The sequence below is a fragment of the Diuraphis noxia genome, unplaced genomic scaffold, assembly GCF_037042655.1.
Source record: "Diuraphis noxia isolate RWA-SAM2 unplaced genomic scaffold, SU_Dnox_SAM2 contig0005, whole genome shotgun sequence".
Taxonomy (NCBI): Eukaryota; Metazoa; Arthropoda; class Insecta; order Hemiptera; family Aphididae; genus Diuraphis; species Diuraphis noxia.
In genome coordinates, this window is record NW_028301715.1 from 24,356,401 (window position 1) to 24,377,505 (window position 21,105).

The following is a 21,105-nucleotide window of genomic DNA, read 5'->3' on the forward strand; positions in this document are numbered from 1 at the left end:
TCAAAATTATAAATATCAAAATGATTAGACAATGATATTTTCAAAAGATGTAGATTAATTAGCCCTGATGCGGAGTTTTTCCATTTTTTTTTCATATGTTATTTTAATCAAATAAATGTATATATATAATTTTTCCATCGAACCTTAAGTCACATCAGAAAAACTAATTATTAATTTCTTTTGCTTTATTGTTATTATTTTTTTTTGGGATTAAGAATCAGTATATATTGCCGTCGCCGATTTCATTTGGACAGTGCTTTATATTGCCCAATAGTTAACATGGGTGGTTAATTTTTAATTTTTACAAGTGATCAATAATCTGTATCAATTATACTAGACACAATAAGAATATGTGATACAAGTTAATAGGTCATGAGGTTTTGTAGAAAGAAGCCACTCATTGATAACACTTTCTCTAACTTGACTGGTGGTACCTAAATGATTTGTATAATTGAAAATATTATTTCTAGAAAATTCAAAAAAGTTCATATACTTTTTATTTAAAAGAGGGAATTAAAACTCGAAGTGTGGGTCAACAAAATAATAACGAACTGAGATAATATTATTACGATGGTGGTACTCCCGAAATATATTTAGAATAGACATGTTTGAAACCCAAACTACAATTATTAAAATAATAATTTTCTTTGATACGAATAAAAAAGGAAAACAAATTTAAAATGTTTTTATTAATATCGCTAATTATCTATACATCTGTCATAACAATAACGACAAAATAACAAAACTTTCAAAATTATATCCCATGCAGGTTACCGCGCATAACGATAAAAGCGTAAAAAGTCCAATTTTCTAAATGATTGATAAGTTTTTTCAATTATAAACTTTTTTATGCTATTATTATATTATGTTATGTTACTCTTAAATGTATTGTTATCGTTGGCTCCGGACATTCGTGAAAATGGAACTATATTCCCGAACTTAAACGCAATAACTTAAATGTTAGTTGTATCAAGGATATAAACTTATAAGAATGTATACATAGCAACAGTTGACTAGAATATAATATGCATGATATAATATATATAGTACTGTTATACTATCATGAGTATCATCATGACAGTGTCGAGTAAACTTCAGTATAGATTTCGATCGTTTCCTATAACCTCGTTACATAAATAATCGTTTGTTTTTGTCAAGGGCGATAATTATTAATGTTTACGTTTTTATAATATTCGTTGTTTGATTATTACTTAAGTTTATAGTACAATAGTGTATAGTATTTATAATTTATATAATATATTCTACTCACAAAATATGCATATCATTCAGAGTTACATGGAATTCCACTTGATGTAGGTATAATATTAATTATTTCAAATTGGTTTTTAATTTGACATCAAACATGCGATGATATTATTAAAACAATAATGTATAAGATTTAAATTGTATTTTATTATTGCTAATTATATATTGTTATCCCTTATTTCGTGTTTCTGAGTGTATTGTAATTTAAAATAGATAGATATAATATATAGAAATAATATGACTTGTGTTTTACATATTTTAACAATGTGTTAATATTGTTAGATAGGTGTAAATGATGAAATATAAGTCAATTTAATAATATTATAACGATAGTATGATACATGTAATTGAATTTTGAGTTTATTTCTAAAAGTGAAATTTGCATTGTAAATGCGTAAATGATTTTTTTTTTTATTGATTTATACTATTTATAGAGCCTAGCAACTATAGCCATTAGCTATATTGTAGTGGTTATGGTTGGTATGATTAGTATGGTTAACCATTGATGCAGTTGACAAGGTTGGTTTAAACACGTGTACGTGTGGCAAAGATTTTCCACTAAAACCCCGGGAGGTCACCCATCCGGAAAAATGTGTTGGCAGTCAGAACACATTCGTGATCTAGTAATATACAGGGTGTCCCGCGAGGATTTACTCATTTCGATATCCCACGAAATAATGGAGGTATAAAAATTCTGGTTTTGTAATAACATTAATAAAAAAATTAAAAAAACATTTTTATTTAATTATTTCCAAAAAAATTAAAGATAGCTATTTTGTAGAGTTTATTTTTCTGAAAATATTGACGTTGATAATTTCCTGATTTTTAAAAATTTTTCTAGTTTTGAAGAAATAAAATATGATTCTAACTAGGCACATAGCACTGAAAGCGTTCGGCCGGCCGTATACGAGCACGCACGCGGCACGGTGGGTCACATAATATGTTTGATAACACTCTGGACCGGAGTTAAATAATTTGCAATTCTTTCTTGAAATAAAAACAAAAATTAAAATCAAGAAATTAATGACAATAAAATTTTAAAACTTCAATATTTTCAGAAAAATAAACACTACAAAATTGCAATGGTCATTTTTTTGGAAATAATAAAATAAAAAAATTATTTTTTAACTTTTTTACTAAAACATTAAAATAAACTAAAATATGAAATAATTGTAGTTCTTATCACTGTGAGTCTGTTACAAAACCAGAATTTCTGTATCACCATTATTTCGGGAGATATCGCAATGGGTAAATCCTCACGGGACACCCTGTATGTCTTGATAGTATAAAAACACTATAGTTCCCCAAGTCATTCTACACTTTAAGAGGTTTTTCTCTTCGCGTTCTTTCATGTTATCTTAGCTACCAAATTGAAATTGAATAAAAAAATAACAGAATGCAAAAACATACATTTGTTCAAAAACGACAAAAACAGAAGATAAAAACACGAATTGCACAATCCACTATTAATTGTAACCATTTTGTGAAAATTTCACCACTACCGAGTATATGTATATTGAATATTATAATAGGTACATATCATTGTAGTTTATACATTATACACACACACATACACAGCGTATTACATTTATATAAAAACTTTAACACGTATCGAATGGTCTTGGGATCCCAAAAACAAACAAGTGGTTATTGCATGTCGTAAAACACGGGAATGAGTTCGAAAAGAATTCGAAATAAATGTTATTTAAATCGGCGTGTAATTAACGTCATCTAGCTGCCTTTGAACGTTTTCGGGGCAAATCGTTTCCGTAATTCCGTGGAAGTGAAAAAGTCTTATACGCATAGCTCGCAAAGCTTAATTATTTATGTATCGAGAAAGTGTGCGTGAGAGAGAGAGAAAAGGGGGAGATCATTTTCAATAATATACAGGGTGTCCCACGAGGATTTACCCATTGAAATATATAACTAAATAATGGAGATATCAAAATTTTGGTTTTGTAATAAACCAATAACATTAATAAAAAAATAAAAAAATAAATTTTTTATTTAATTATTTCCAAAAAATTTAAGATGGCCATTTTGAAACGTCATTATTTTCATAAAAAAAAACTAGAATATAGCTATGGTCAATTTTTTTGGAAATAATTAAATTAAAAAAATACAGATTTAACTTTTTTACCAGAACATTAAAATATGAAATATTTGTAGTTCGTATCCCTGTGAGTATTACAAAACCAGAATTTTTAAATCTCCATTATTTTGGTAGATATCGTAATGGGAAAATCCTCGCGGGACACTGTATATTATTCCGTTTGAAACGTGTGCGGCGTGAGAAGCGGATTCGCCGACGTCAATGAGCGATCCGAAACGAAATTCAAACGGAAATAAATGGGATAAAAGGACTCGCCCGTGTTATTTGCGCGTATATTATACTGCTGCATAAGAGAGCGATCGGAAATAAACTATATATGCGTTGATAAATATTATGTTTTTCAGCAAAATTCCAGTGGCGTGTGATCGTGATTGTTCGGGGTCGGAGTGGTGAGAAATCGCACGAGTTTGTAAGCGTATTGTCCGTAAGCTGCGACCTACTTTAGAACGTACGTATGATATATAATATCATATTTGATTATGTTATATTATTATGGACGCGGTGAGCATATTCATATTCGCTCTCCTCCCCATTTTATCCTTTTAAATTTAAATTCTGATTTCCGGAATATTTTCAAATCGGTACCTATACTTGGGTTTCGTATGTCTCCATACATTGTAAGCTGCGGGTATTCCGCGGTGACACAAACTATTACTTTAACAAACCTTCTTATTATATTTATCACATATTACGTATATTGTTTATCAGATGATTTTTCTGAAAATATCGATGTATCTAAATTGAAATTTGAGAGAATAATTTTTTTTTTTATGTCTTAAGGATAATATTATATTCTTTGATAACTTATTTTCCATAAAATATGAAATGGCTGTTAAATTTGTTATTATGTATATAGTGGGTTTACATATTAGAATCAGACTATTTCTACAAATATTTATATTATGGAAATGGAATATATAAATTGAGAAGGCCAATCGCATTAAAAATGCTTTAAATCTTTTCAAAACTATAATATTTAAAACATGTGTAGAATCTAAAAGTATGAATTTTAACCAGATTTGTGATATTTTGTTTTATTGCAATAGACCAGGCATCTCGAACACGAGGCCCGCGACTCAATTTTTTGTGGCCCGTGACTACCTACTATATTAATGAACAAAAACATTAAATAATAATAAAAAAAAAGCATAAAATATTAGTGATGTTTTACAAGTGTCTTAGGTTCTTAGAGAAGGGTTTATGTGGTATACAATATGATACTATGTAATTATCTTCTGACAAACTGTAATCGAATAAGATATTTTTTAAATATTTTTTTTCGTTAAACTTTTATGTTCAGCCCGCATATTAATAGCTTTTCAATATATTTGGATCAATTGATACTTTGAGTCGGACATGCCTGCTGCCTGCAATAGACTGATATGACGAATACATTTTTATTGTATAATATTAACACATAAATGTATTCATACTATAATATCGTGTACTGTTAGAATTATATTATATGTATATTATTACGTTATATCGACATATCGTGTATATTCCAAAAATACAAATAAGATCGATTTCAACTTCAACGCATGTCAAAATAATTTTGTTTTTTTTAGAGGATCTATGGAAAATGAGTGAATTGGAAAAGAAATAAGAGAGCATTATAAAGGGAGAGCATAATTTTATCGCGAATTGGCAGGAAATATTTCAAAAAAATATAAGACATTTTCGAAATTTGTTTTCCTCTAATTCCGAGAACGAATATAAGCTGAAATGTTAAAAAAAAATGTTTCAAACGATATGAACGTGTCTTGACTAATTATTTACCGAGACGTCACGCTTGCAGGCTCACACACACATACACATATACAAAGCACACGTACATATTACGTATATTATTATTATGACGTGTGTACGACGCGAGAAATAGTTACTGCGAAAGAGACGTCTTTGAAGGGTCTGAGCGTATATAGGAACACCGAAGTTACATTTTGAATGACTGCTCACGGCGTACAATATTAAATTTTCCCGTTCGCGTTCACGTGTGCGGATTTGAGGAAACGTATAACGAGAGAAGCCACCGCCAGAAAGGTGCACAGTGTACGTGTCCATGTTCGTATTTTATTTATGCAATACCGCAGCTACGATATAGGTACCTAGGTATTAAAAATATTATATATATGTGTTTATATGTGTCATATGAACATATATATAATATATATATATATATATATATATATATATATATATGTATATACTGCAGGCAAATGAGAGTAAGTACTAATAAGTATATACAATAAATATATATATAGCTATAAATATAGGTCTTCGTGTTGTGTATGTGTATAATGTGCGCGGTATAGCTTTTTAAGTCCACGATGACGGTGAAAAGGTCGTTTAATATAAAAAATTCAATGGTCTGCATCGTCGTTAGTCACGAGACGCATATACAGCTCATGTCGGGTAGAAATTAAATGACTAGGCTTGTCGTGGTACAGACCAGAAATCGGTACGTATAAACCTGGATCGTAGCAATAATATATATAATAACGATGTCGATCTGCCGTGAACGGGTTTCACTACCGCTTCTCCACTCGGACGATTAGAATATGTAATGGCATAAAAGTAATTATCACCCGACCACTAGGACTTGTATAATAGTATCAGGTGTTGCTTCAGAGACATAGTTTGTGGTGGGCGGGTTAAGTCATCATTTCCAGACTCTCGATACCTATTGAAAAAATTTTTTTTTGTTATGCTGTTTTTCACAATATGCAATTGTTTATAGAAATACCGTTTGAAAAAGAAGTGCTTGAGAAGGTCCTCCTCCCCCTCCCCAGAAACCACCCCTGTGTAGACTATCTCTAGCCATATTATATTATGATCAGCGACGGACTCGTTATAATATATAATGTGTGTTGTGATGCGATGACATGCCGGACTTCAACAGTTTGATTATCGCATCAAATCACTGTATAAAACTCTCATATAATTCGTATTACGTAACGTAAATATTTTATTCTTATTTATTACAATTTTAAGCTAATAACCTCATGATGTTGAAGTCTTTATCTTAAAAAAAAAAAATAATAAAAATATAACGTATTATATATGCCACAGCCCTCATGTAGCTCTCGGTGCCCCACTATGTTGACTTAAAAGAACATTTTCTTACCCCATCAATGGGTAGGTACTCGAAAAGTTATCTTCCTCGCGGGTACCGAATACGACACCTCAGCATTGTATTAAATTAAGAGCTGCACTAAGCCTGTATTATATCATTTATTATATACTGCAGGCTCTATTCTTTTTGTTTCTGTTCATCACCGCTACTTTTTATGTTTGAGAATATTTACAAGCTGAAATATAATACAATAAGTATAAATCAGTTAATGTAGATATTCAATGTGGCTTGAATCGATTAATCAATTAGCCCGAAATGGAAGTTTCAAAGTTGCAGCGATAAGTTTATTATATAGGTATAGTTGCTGATGTTGCCTACCGAAATATTATAATTTGATTTAAAAGTAAATGAGATTATTAAAATAGGTAGGTATGTATAGCTAATTATTCAATTTCGGATGATTTTTGTTACAAAGTGATTAAACACATAATAATATAATTATAACATCAAAGTCTGTTAGCTGTAAGACGTTTAGGTATACTGCACTGTTCAAATATACGATAATAATGTATTATAATGACGTTATGTTGATAATATTAATGGTCCAATTTTACACGATGGATAATATGGATTGTTGGATTCGCATTGTTTAGGTATAGGTATATGATGTGTTGGATCGATTGACGAAGGTCGCGTTTCACATGAGATGGGAAATACTGCATTTTGACAACAATGTTTTGTTTTTAGAATATTGTTGGTCACTATACTATACGTACACATAAACATGCGATATCGTTGTGGGTGCAATCAACAGAATCATACGACGTCGGGAGTGTTGGGCAGAGGAGGGGTGTTGAAAAGGCGGGAAGACGTGTTTTTGTTCGGATTATTATTTTGTACGGTATAACGTCTGATCGGTAATTCTGGTCACACACTATTATTATTATCTGACCACGCTCGGACGACGGCGTAACATATTATACCGCTGCATCAACAGTTCCGACCGCGGTATAATATAATAATAATATGCTCTGCACGGGACCACATCGACCTTGCAGCACATCGTCTGGGGACGCACGAGACCACGACGGTTGACAGTTATAACAATAATGACCGCTATTGTCAAAATATCTGTTTTCCTCTTCTTTCGAAACGATTCAGTGGCGGTGTGGCGTATATGTGGGCCTAACCGCGCCTAACCGCGTTATCATGCAATATTATTGTACCGCCGCAGTGTGGAATGTGGATGTACAGGCGGTTATATTCGCGTCCCGCGGTGATTCTTTTTAATTAAATCGAAATATGTCGCACGCGACGGCTGCGTCGGACGCGCGTTCCGGCGGGGAGGATGGGTGAAGATGGGTTGCTCGCGCGATTACGTCGGTCGACTGTAGCGGCGGCGGCAACAGCAACGGATGCGACGCGCGCTACCGTGGCGCAAGCGTCGTGATCGCGGGGCGGTGACGGGACGACATGTGATGGGGCGGCGGCGGCGGCGGCGGTGGTGTATATTGATTACGCGCAACGAGCGCTGCCACCCGCGCGCGCTTCCGAACGAGTCGGCGAGGAGAGCGAGGCGGTTAGACTTATATCACCGCGGCACGAGAGTGAGACGGCAGCGGCGGCGTGCACTCTGCGTTCCGGTCAGTCATCGTATACCACCGGTGGTAGCGGCGGCTTCGGCGGCGGCGGTGGTTGCAGTCGGTGTGTCGTCGTCGTGAACGTGCGTATATTATTATCATTCTATAATATCACCGCCGTGTCGTATATTGTGTTTACATGCCAATATAATCTTATAGATTGCACGACGTGCTAATTATTAATAACAGCACTGCGCCATAGCGACAGTCTTCGCCATCACTGCACGTCATTGTAATATTATACCACATCGCTGTATTATTAATAATATTTGCGCGGGGCGTGTTGGTGAGTGTGTCTCGAAAGCAGAGTAGACATCACTCGTATCTGCGGCTAGAAAGTCGTCGTTGTCGTCACCACCGAGACCTATTACAGATCTTGCACGGCGATGGACCAGGTGGTCGACCTGAACGTCGGCGGCGTGTTCTACACGACGGCCGCGTCCACGCTGGTGCAGACACAACCGTCTCTGCTGGCCGACCGGTTCAGCGGCCGGTTGGACCCGCTGCCCAAGGACAGCAAGGGCCGGTACTTCATCGACCGAGACGGCGTGCTGTTCCGGTACGTGTTGGACTTCCTACGGGACGGCAAGTTGTCGCTGCCCGAGAGCTTCCGGGAGAAGGAACGGCTCCGGCTGGAGGCGGCCTACTATCGGTTGGACGGCCTTACCGAGCGGCTCCGCGAACAGAGGCCCGGCTACATAACGGTCGGCTACCGTGGCACGTTCGCGTTCGGCCGGGACGGGCTGTCCGACGTCAACTTCCGCAAGATTCCTCGGATACTGATATGCGGCCGCGTGGCCTTGTGCCGTGACGTGTTTGGCGACTCGCTCAACGAGAGCAGGGACCCGGACCACGGCGACACGGACCGGTACACCGCCAGGTGGGTGTTCTTCATGTTTTTATTACGCTGGAATCGTCTAGACGATACTCACACTATATTATATACTTACGATATTATTATCATTATGCGTCACCTATTGTCATTTATCATCATCGTCATTACCGCAATATCACTGTCATATCATCATTATTACAACGCGCGATTGTAAATAATATAATATAATTGTTAAAACTAAGCGCGTTACCCCAGCAGTATCGCTGAGAAAATTAAATCACAAAAAATTCCTGCAGGCTGTAGAAATATTATACTGTCCTATTTTTATAGAAACATTAACTGTGATGTTATCAGGTAACCGACTTTATTATTCTGTTTCCTGCAACATAATTCTATGCCGACAGTTACATATATTTTCACGTTGTGGTTATGTAAATACAAGGTAACGCCGCCGTACCCTAACTCTATATACCAGTAACCGCGGTCGAGTTTATCTGTGTACCCGTTTAGTCCATCTCATACAGGTGTTCGACGTGTGTGTGTGTTTGTGTGTGAGTGTGTGTGTGTGTGTGAGAGAGAGAGAGTTTATATTAATACATAATACACACACACACATATATTTATACATAGGATGTAGCTGCTGGTAACCGTACGTTATTATTTCCAGTATACCTGGGTATACAATAATATAACATCAATTAGATACGAAGTCGGTCACAATACCGGCTGTATGCTGATATAAGTATTACATTATAATATTATTATTTTATTATAATAATTGACCACCTATAACTTATAAGAACGACGCTTTTGTACGAGAACGCGAGTGAAATGAATATTTTAATAGTTCCAAAGCAACACGTGTTTGACATGTTTCATTCGTATATATACTAATCATTATAAATATATACACATTGATAAATAAAAATGGTCGAAAAAGCATTGTTTTGTTTTGTTTTTTTGTTTAAGGACTCGCGGGCAGACATTAACCATAAAAAAATAAAAAAAGATCCTTTCATAAAACTTCCTGGGTGTATTATTTTTATTTTTCGTTATTATTTTGTTAATGTGTTATTTATTTTACGCTCCGTTATAATTTGCTTTTACACACTTATACCTATCCTAAATGTAGGTAACGTAGTTCTATAACAATAACGACGGCGTGAAATATGTGAAATCGATTTTTGTTAACGACAATTATTAATATTGGTACCTACCAATGTATATATACGCAATAAACATTATAAACTCTATTATGAACAAAACGCAACACTCTAATTACGATATATTTATATATTATATATAAACGGACGAACGAACGAACGAACGAACGAAGCTATACATATAACTATAACGGCCGCCGGCCACTAATGAAATTACATGAAATGTAATTTCGTAAACGGTGGAAAACGATAGACGCTATGGAATCTGTCAAATAACTATGTTTAACAATAATTAAAGTCGCTGTGGAATGTTTTTTTTTAAATAATACGATATAAAAACGAATTGAAACATAAAAAACTTGATTAATCAACATAGTACATATGAAACTACGTTACTCCTCGTCTATTAACTTTAAATAGCAGCACGAAAATAATTCCATTAGAACATTTGAAAAACATTTTTAAGTAAGATGTAAATATTCCTGACTATAATAATTGGTATATTCGTGCCATTATTGCAGTTAAACATATTGACATTTATTTGTACACTTGTAAAATACAGTTTATTGATTAAAATTAAAAAAAGAAAATCGGTAAATCTCTCTAATAATATGGTTATAATAATCTTTCAGATCGTGTTGTCTGCAGATAGGTACTGTTATGAATTAACAAACTCTGATTTGTTTTACACATGATATTTACATTTTATAAACCAAGTATCTTTAACATATTATTGATATCTGTTTATTTTTGCAGCAAGTTTATTTTACATATTTGTTATTATAAAAAATGTCCATTAATATTATTACTTAAAGTGTATTATAACTGTGTGTATAACTAAATGTATTATTTTGATTTTTTAAAACTAGGATTGAGAATTGATTTATGAAAAATTCTAAAACCCCACAATTTAGCTTTCAGTAAGATTACTATCATTTGACGATTATTGTCGGTTTGTTCCGTATTAGTTAAGTATTTCAATGATCGTTATACACATATAGCGAATAAACCACGTATGTAAAAATTACATAGCCATAACCATTTAAAAAAATATATTTCGGACATTTCGTTTATGATAGCCCATCGGCTATTGATCATTTGAAGATATCATAGATGCGAAATTCTTGTATAGTTTCCATACAAGTCCCAAAAGTAAATATTAGATTTAAAAGAAAACGGATGTTATTGCGTTAATACGTCAAGCAAACTTTTGTTAAATTTAACACAATAGGCCACGGTCATTATTCTCAATCCCTCATTCTTATATAGTCTCCGCATCTAACACACGAAACAGATTATAACATATTATATTAATACATGTATGTAAGTATGAACATCAAAAACACTGAAATAGCATTTTTTCAGAGGGTTTGATAAAATACCTTTTAGAAAGTTGTACAAAATCATATTTGGTAGGTATACAGTTTTTTTTTCACCAAATATGTACATAATATAATCATTTTTCAGAAAAGTAAAATTATGATAATATTATATGGTATAATATAATAAAAGTCAATTGACGCGTATACTACAGGGTCTACACGCGATAATATATATACATTTTATGTTAGTTACCATTAATAAATTGATACAATACCGCGTTCGTTTTTACGTATAATCGAATAATATTACATTGTTTTACATTGTTTTCTATTCTGTATTTTTTGAAAAACAACAGAACGAAAACGTTTTGAATTTCAATATAAAATTGACCGTTTGGGTAAAGTTTAAGTTTTGTCTTCTATCGAAATATTAACTATCTAATACCTACCTCCCTTACCTTAGTAATACACTAATACGTACTGCCAATATTACGCATGCCGAAAATGCAAACTCAAATACGTGTGTAAATACAAATCCAACATTCTCGATGACTTATTCGATTAAATATATAATATAGGTAACAATACTCATAAACGTACATGCAAATTACATAATTGTTTCAGGTGGGCCCTGAAAAAAAATTCCAACTATATAGTACTCTACATAAATATATAGGAACTAGGTACAATAATTTATATTTGATATTTATTTTATATACAGTAAGCACATAATAATTATAATATTTAGGTGACAGGCACACATTTGTGGTAAAATATTACATTGATTGAGTCAAATATTATCTTCTGCGTTTGTATAGTATCATGACTTACCAGAAATACCGTACCACTAAAATAACATTTTAATTAGTTTTTATTGGCATCAGTTTGTAGAAAAATTATATTTACTTATAGTTGTTTATTTTATAGGTTGCTGTTTTTGTGATACTTGGCCTAGTTTGTTTTGGTTGGCACTTGTGTCAAATCGCAGTTACTTAATGGTCAATAATAAATTATGAACTCTCGTGTCTCATAACTTCTAAAAGAAAGTGTGATGTATAATTTATTCGATCGAATCCACAAATTTTTACAATAACTGCAGAATACTACATTTTTTCAAAAGCGACCATTATACTGAGTGATTTTCATTTTTTGACTGTCTCATGTATTATTTACTTCTATTATAATATATATTTTATTTGCAAACGTTAATTTGCATTTTTTTTCCAGTACAAAAAAGGTTAAAAACTTGATACGTTTTCCGTTAAATGTATATTATGTAAATATATATATATATTTTTTATATTTTTTTAAAACGAAAACCCTTTTAAGTTTCATACTTTAGAGTAGAATATTTTTTCTGAATATATTTGTTTAATTCCCATATGAAACTGCGGCATATATTTATTCAGTTATAATCTGTGTTTGTATAAATTATGATAATAAAATTACTTTCAGGAGAATGATGTAGGAAAGTTGTATTGGAATCTTTTGAGTTACATTTTTATAACAACATTCACCCATAAAAAATGTTTACACATATCAACCACTCATTGCAGAAAAAAATGTATAGTCTCTGTTGTCAATATAGCACATCACATCATAATAGCATCAGAATCGCATTTTCGCATACTATATAAGACATAGGTAATAGATAGCAAGTTTTATTATATTATTGTGGTGTATAGTAATTTAGCCCAAAGTTATGGTCATCATTTTATCTTTATCCTCGCCAACCGTCACCACTAACATCGAGTTGCCACAGAGCATTAAAAGTATTCCGGTCTGGTTTCGCGCTGTTTAAGATTCCGTTCCGGTCACGAGCCATTTGCCATTTGCCAAGTCTCGTCATGGATGATAAATGCTACTTGATTTCGAAAACATATGTCTCAAATGACCGTATTTTTTATATAAAATTATTGTTAACAGTAGAAATGTTATTGTAATAGCTATTATTTTTATTGATAAGTATATAAGTAAGTACGTTTTGTAAATTATTAGTAAAACAACGTGAAGTCTGCTTTTCAATTTTTAGTGTCTTAGAAGTTTACGGACGTAAGTCGTTCGTTTGACCTTTAATAACAATACATTTCTGTTTAATATGAAAACTTTCGTACACACATACTTCGTAAAACGAGAACTGAAAAACGGATGTTTGTAGATTTTCCATTATATAAAGCGAGTGGTATTTGGACGATAGCTATCCGTGTATATACCTACCTATATCAACGTAGAAGTAGGATACCGTCGGGGATTTACAATAATATACTTATGACTTGAGACCGAGAGGACTGCAGTCGTACGAATAATATTTTTCGTTGCAAAATTTTTTAGATTACTTCAATAAGGATTGGACCAAAAAATCCTCAAGTGTCTACAAATGACTCAACTTGGCTCTGCAGGATACCAATATCTTCTTGCTTACCTTTATGGCTATTTCGTTTTCTGAATTTTTCTACGCTGTAGATTCGATGAGTCAGTGTACGTATAGGCTGCACAGTCACGTGTATTTCAATACCAACTGAATTAACGTGCACTTCGTAGCCCGTTAAAAATCTTACTTCTTTTATGTCTCAAACTGTGTGTTAAATTCGTTTCCTGTGATTTTTCTAGAAGTATACTTTTATATAAATAGATCGATAAGGGTTAAAATATACTAAGTAATAATCTTACTACGAAGGGACCGCAACCAACTATCTGAAGATATATTTGAGAGCCTTGGATCAAACCTGCCAGTTCCCAATATAATATCATTCCTCCAGTAAACCAAATTAGACAAGCTAATTTAATCAGTATGCTCAACCTTGTCTCTGTTTTTTGTTCGTTTGTTTATTTACAATTACTTAACTGTTAATGTAATGTATATAATGTATATATATAATAATATAAATGTAATATTACGTCTAATGGCCACAGTTGCCGCGGACTGTTTATTTCTTTAAATAAAAATAAAATAATGTTTCAACAATATTCAATTTAGCTTATTATTATGGAATTGTATTTGTTTTATCGAGAAAAGTCTGACAATATTCAAATATTCGATTGAAATTCAATCATTGAATGATATTCAATTTCGTTCTTGGATGATTTCCTAATTAGTTATTATTATACGATCATTAACATACATATTATATATTAAAATGTACATAACATACTACATAGTATACATTATAAATTTATAATTAATATAATACGGACGTGCACGTCGGGAATGGACCGTTCATAACTTCTTTGCAACATGTCATGATATGTGAACGCGGCTCAAGTATTCCGGACTGAAATGTACATGTTGCGAACACGCTTTGTGACGTATACATGTAATATAATATATATGACGTAGGTATGACGCCATAAATTCTTGTACTACAACACCTCCCCACACCGTCGTAGTAGAACTCTGCGACCGTTTTATCTACCGAATATCCCTGAAATTTGAAATAGAATTCCGTTCTTCTCTGCCTGATGCGTACACCCGACGACGAAGGCGTAAAATAATTACGAAATTACACGAAGTTATTTGTAATATATTTAACCCCTCCTCACCCTCTATATGAAATGAGAATACATTAAAACATTATTCTGGTCATTTTTAAATCTATGATTGCTCATTATTATTACGCATGTCTGTGTTTCACATATATAATAATATTATATATGTATACCTTATGTACCTGTGTATTGTATATAGGTACCTGTATATTTAGTCGTCAATTTGTTTTTATATATTTACTCCTACGAGTCCTACGTACTTTCCGAAACGTTTATGTTCGAATTCATCTATTAATAACCTGCCTCGGTGCCCAAATAGGAGAGCAGTGACGTTGAACACGTGTTATAATAACCGGAAGTATATAGGAAACATAAATATATATATATAATAGATTATTATACACTTACAAGCTACAGAAAATGTATTACACATATCATACATATCTAGCCATAACTCCGTGTGGTTTATTTTTCATCTTTCACTTAAAAATAATACATATTATAAAATATAAATCATATGAGAAAATATTTATTTTCAACATTAATTCAGAAAATCTGCAATATTATATTATATTTGATCCATTTAGCCGTATAATACATTAATATTCAATATAGGTTTCCCTAAACCATAAATCGATTATCATGTACATATATATTTAGTATATAATACAGCGTAAGCGAATAATAAGCCAATGCCTGTATAATAATATATATATATTTGAATTAAATTATCCAAAATTAATATCCCATGTGCATTGTGCATATTATCATAATAACTATTTATAGTAATATATTATGGCTTAAATATTTCATTATTATATTCTTTATATGTACGTCTAAATCGATTTAATTCACGGATTTACTAGACCAACTAAATACCGATACCCAATGTAATGCAAAACTAAACTAAACAAAATATTATTCATCATCAATATAGAAGCAACTATGTTATGGAAGGGCAAACATGAATAATAAAGAGAAGTGTTGCATAATTAAATCATGAATAAGTTTTCTAGTATAAAATACGAGAATAGTTTAAAATAAATAAATATAAAAAGTGAAAACGTATTCATGGCCTTAGGGGTATATAGGTAATTCTATTCTTTCGGTTGACTATTTAATCGAAGTAAAGTTAATGTTTAATGAAAAATATTTGAATTCGTCAAATTTAAAATAAATTGAATCAAATATGCATAAAGTAGTTCAAAAAAAAAAAATGTATAATTAGTTTTACCAATTGTTTTCACTGCGACTTTGTTGTATAATATTATTCTGTTCGAAAATGTACGATGAAATTATCTAGAAAACGAATGGCAATTGTTATTTTTAAAAAGTTTGTTTTCGTCCGAATGTTTTGTTTCCCCATTATTCTGTTATTTTCGACTCTGTAAAAGTTCCCTCTGCGGATACGCGCGTCCTTAATGAGCCTAAAAATGTCTGTAAAGTGTTCCCTTTGTTCCCAAATATCCACCATTGTTGTCGTTCGAGCGATTGTCTATCCAAACAACGAGGAAGGGTTGTGTACGCTAATTGTACTATAAGCCTTTACCAGACTGTCTTCGGCATCGCCACCGTTGCCGCCACCGTCGTCATTGTTGCATGCTAAACAATTTCGGCTCGATATATTATTATTATGGCGGTATATATATATATGGTTCCCTCGAGTTCGATTCTTCTTCCGTGGCCTCATTATAAAATCAGGTCAGTATTATAATTATTTGTAGAGCGGTGATTGCATGATGACCATGAGGTCCTATTCTATACTTACATTTTCCGAGGTACCTAAATATTGAAAAAATATATTATTTCAAGCTTAATATTCATATCACAGGGTATCGCTGAAGGACTAACATAATTTCCACCACTCTAGTCACACGACATTTTGAACACCCTGCAACATACAGCGATTTTGGAAGTTTATATTACCCGTAGGTATCAATAATATGATTTGCTTTTATAATGGGTTTCCGTTAACACAGCTATTACTCTCTTAACAGCAGGCGGTGTGTATTAATTATAGTGTATCACACGTCGTTTACCTACAAGTACATTTGAAGCAGTTGTAGGTGAGTGACATACTGACATCAACTACATTGCATACTGCATACGATGTTACAACATTAGATATAATCAGTGGACGGGACGTTACAGGTTTTTTGTAACACGCTAACGCTACAGATAATTCTCTCTAAAAAATAGCTCGCTACCGCTATCGCTACTTAAAAAAAAAAAATGTAATGCACTACTTCTAAAACTGTTGTATAAATGTAGCGCGCTACTTTTTTGCTACACTTTTTAAAAATGTTCTTACTAACTGTAGGAAAAAACCACAATAAAATGTTAACACCGAATGTGAAACACAAAAATAGTGATATTAATTGTTATAATGTTCAATAATTTTACTGTATTATACTCATCTTATGCTCTATCTTATACCCATCATTATCATAATTTAAATAAACAGATATAATCATAAAATATATTTTCGCATCAGTATTATAGTCCAAAGACCTGATTTAAACGAGTAGCCGAATAGATAGATCTGTCCTTTGGGTGACTTTGACCTGACCACCATATTATGTTTTTGAAAGCGCCCTCCTTCCCGCTACTACAAAATCACGAAATTATGAGTTTTATCTTATTACAATGAAATATGATTATTTTATCCAAAATCCACGATGATTATTATAGTTATTACCAATCGGTCGTATGTCATCGTGTGACGCACTTACGTGATTGGTGAAAAACTCACATGTGTTCAGAAAAATTTTGTTTATAAATAGATAATCTATAGAGAAAAAAACACGTCATACACTCAGCGAAAACGATCGTGAAACGACTATGATTTACAATCGCACGATAAGAGGGCGCACGTCCATTGACCGCACGGATCGAATAAAATAACATTAGGCATATCATGGTATATCTAGATCCAATATTGAAGTCTGATCTAATCTAACTTGAGCACCTACTTCAAATAATAGCTGAGACGGGGGTTCGAATATACTGCAATAATAATTATCGGGCTCGCGCGTGTATGGATTTGGAATATGTCTTGACCGCGATCAGAGACAATAATAATAATATATCGGTAATAACTAATAATTATGTGTTTTTTTTATTGCGAGATCAACATTTATTTTTTGCCGAAACGTGGTATAAAACATTCAGTATAGGTATATCCCTTATACTTATACACGGCGGAATGTAGCGTTCTAGTGTACGTACTGTGTTCATCATATATAGCATAGGTACGTGATAGTGTTTCTCGAGCTCTTCTTGGAGTTAGGCGACGATTATATTATATTTATACTATACTCTTGACATTGTTAACAGTTGTTTGGCGGCGACCTCTTTTTATACAAGTTGTTCGGCTATTAAACTATATTTTTTTTTTTATTGTTATACGTTGAACAGTATTGCATCACTAGAGAATTCCGGACACGCAATAGAACACAAGTCGCAAGGATAATTTTATAAGCATCCATAATGTATTTCGGGGTGGTTTTTTTTAAGCACAAAATATTAAAGTAGTTACTTGATATATATTTTGTTGCGGTTAGCTCCGTACCTACTTATTAAATTTGTTTTGATCGACGTGATAGTAACACTATGTAGATATTTACAAATATTGTATAATTTGTAAAAATGTAATTTTTAATTTCATATTCGGATATTCCGTGATAGAATATTTTCTTGCCGAAGTCGACAAAACGTATACAAACATCGAATGATAAGCCTAAAATATGTTATTATTCTTTATTATAATATTTTAAAATTTAGCTTAATAATAGGGGGGTGAATTAGTGAAATGGAAATAGCATAATTTAACAAGGTAGTTTGACTTTTAAAATATATGAAGATATAAATCCTACAAATTGGCTGCCTTTAAGTATTGACTTTTAATTGTTAATTAAAAGCAACTTATAGTGCTATTTAAAAATACAAAAAAAAAATCACATTCGCTTTATCTGTATAACAGCGATGAGATCCTGTGGGCTCGTATCGGGATTTCATAGCCTAAAGTGAATTGTTTGGATTTACTTAGGTCGAACTTCACTTATTGTAGATGGGAAAAAGAGTCAAAAATTAACTACATAAACAATACATCTTATATCACATATTTACACGTACCTTCATAACAATACATAACATTACCGATTTTATCATTTTATTACTAATCTTTAACTTATGTCTCATATTCTCATTAATAATAGTAAATTATTAACTGTTAATAAGTAATACACTAATAAGTAACAACTCATTAAGATTTATTATATCTCTATTTTGTGTACCCAATCAACCTGATACCTATATGTTATTATTATTATCATGTAGCTGCAGTGTGTTGACTTATAATAAAAGCTCACAGTAAAATCATCATAATAATCGATCATAATGGTATTATATTATTATCATACTTTCCTATAATAATGGCACGTAAAAATAGAAATATTGTTTACGCCGTTTACGGTCAAAACGATCCTCGAATAAAGATTTGTAAAATATTTTATTTTTTGTTATCTCACAAACAACAACAACAATAATTAAAATAATATTAAACATTGACAATAATGTTGTTGCGCAGGTTCTTTCTGAAACATACGTCTATCGAACAGGCATTCGACATGCTCCAGGAACAAGGGTTCTACATGGCCGGAAGTTGTGGATCGGGCACGGCCGGTGGCACGTCTGCCGCCGAGCTCAAACCGGGCGTGGACTCAGAAGAAAGCCGCTGGAATCATTACAACGAGTTTGTGTTCGTCAGAGAATCATGAATTTCGACCACCTACTCCGTCTGCACCGACACGAAACGAGATGACGAGGGTAACAAGCGCCTGTCGTCATATCATTCATAATTTATGACATCTCAGACCAAACATATTATTATTATTATTATCGTAATACTATTTTGTAGATAAAATTATTATTATTATTCTATTTTCGTTTTTCGTTTACGTTTCTAAAATTTTTTTTTCATTCCTTTAATTATTATTAATATACGTAACGTTTATATATTATAATATATATATAAATTATAATGATTATTAGTGATTATACCATTTATAATATATCATTATTATTTTTAATGTTATGATTATGAAAATATTACTAGGGTCTAGACATAGGAATATTACGTTCGAATAATATATAATAATATAATATATATATAAATATTAAAATATATATAATTATCATATAATAATTTATAAACCTAACCCTCTCCCCGACCCCTTAAAAAACTTATCATTAAAATACCATAATTTTATAAAATCAAATTTTAAATTTTGGCCTAATTTTATTAATCGTATGTAATACCTTTTAAATAATATAACTCGTAATATTACTATTATATTTTAGGACCAATTTGATTATATCCTTATTTTGTGCCGCATTATAAATTGGTTTCGTGGTTATACAATTATAATATAATATATATTTGTATTGTTTTTTTTTTCTAGAAAATGGTAGAAATTTATATAGGTATTATACATTAAACATATTCATCGTGTTACAAAATGATATAATATGATGTTGTAAATTTCATTACATTTATATATTATTAATTATTATAATATTATAATATATAGTTGCTCTAAAATATTATATATTATACACATATAAGGTATACTGACTATATTCGTTATTAAATTATCATCATATAATTAATATATAATATTATAATAATATACTATATAATACGTCGATATTAAACCATGCTATGTAAAATTAATGTTTAATTTATTATTAATAATAATTAAAAACAAAAGATAAAATAAAAAACAAAATTTAAAAAACGTATACGACTTAAGTTCAGTTACATTTTAAACGAGCTATCACATTGGTATCTGTTCTTCGTTCATAATAATTGGTGCACAAATATATTATTATATAATATAATATATAATATATAATATAAACATTACTGCAATGAGGAGGGAGATATAATTCACCTAGTTTTTTCAATCATATTTTAATTTAAATTTAGAATAAAAATTATAAGGGGTTGTGCTGCTGATATAATCCTAGCACCCTCCCTAGAAAATTGTCCCTAGTTGTGCCAAATAATAAACATATTATAATATTATATGTGTAATATTATTGTGTACGAAATATTTCAGTTTGTATTTTTTTTCCTGTAGTGGTCAAGTCAACCCAGATCCCATCATAATATGAGTACACGTATCTCGTCGATATTATATA

At 31.8% G+C, this 21,105-nt stretch overlaps 1 protein-coding gene across 2 annotated transcripts; it reads left to right on the forward strand.

Annotated features, from left to right (window-relative positions):
- Positions 1–8,036: 8,036 nt before the first annotated feature.
- Positions 8,037–20,115, forward strand: Ktl (BTB/POZ domain-containing protein Ktl). Of its 2 annotated transcripts, XM_015511185.2 has the most exons (3): positions 8,037–8,178; positions 8,255–8,975; positions 19,490–20,115. In XM_015511185.2, exons 2-3 carry the CDS (start codon positions 8,482–8,484, stop codon positions 19,677–19,679), a joined length of 684 nt encoding a protein of 227 aa, XP_015366671.1. In that variant the 5' UTR covers positions 8,037–8,178; positions 8,255–8,481; the 3' UTR covers positions 19,680–20,115. The 2 variants fall into 2 exon arrangements, with proteins under 2 accessions (XP_015366671.1, XP_015366670.1); XM_015511184.2 differs by having other exon boundaries at positions 8,048–8,975.
- The last annotated feature ends 990 nt before the right edge of the window (positions 20,116–21,105 follow it).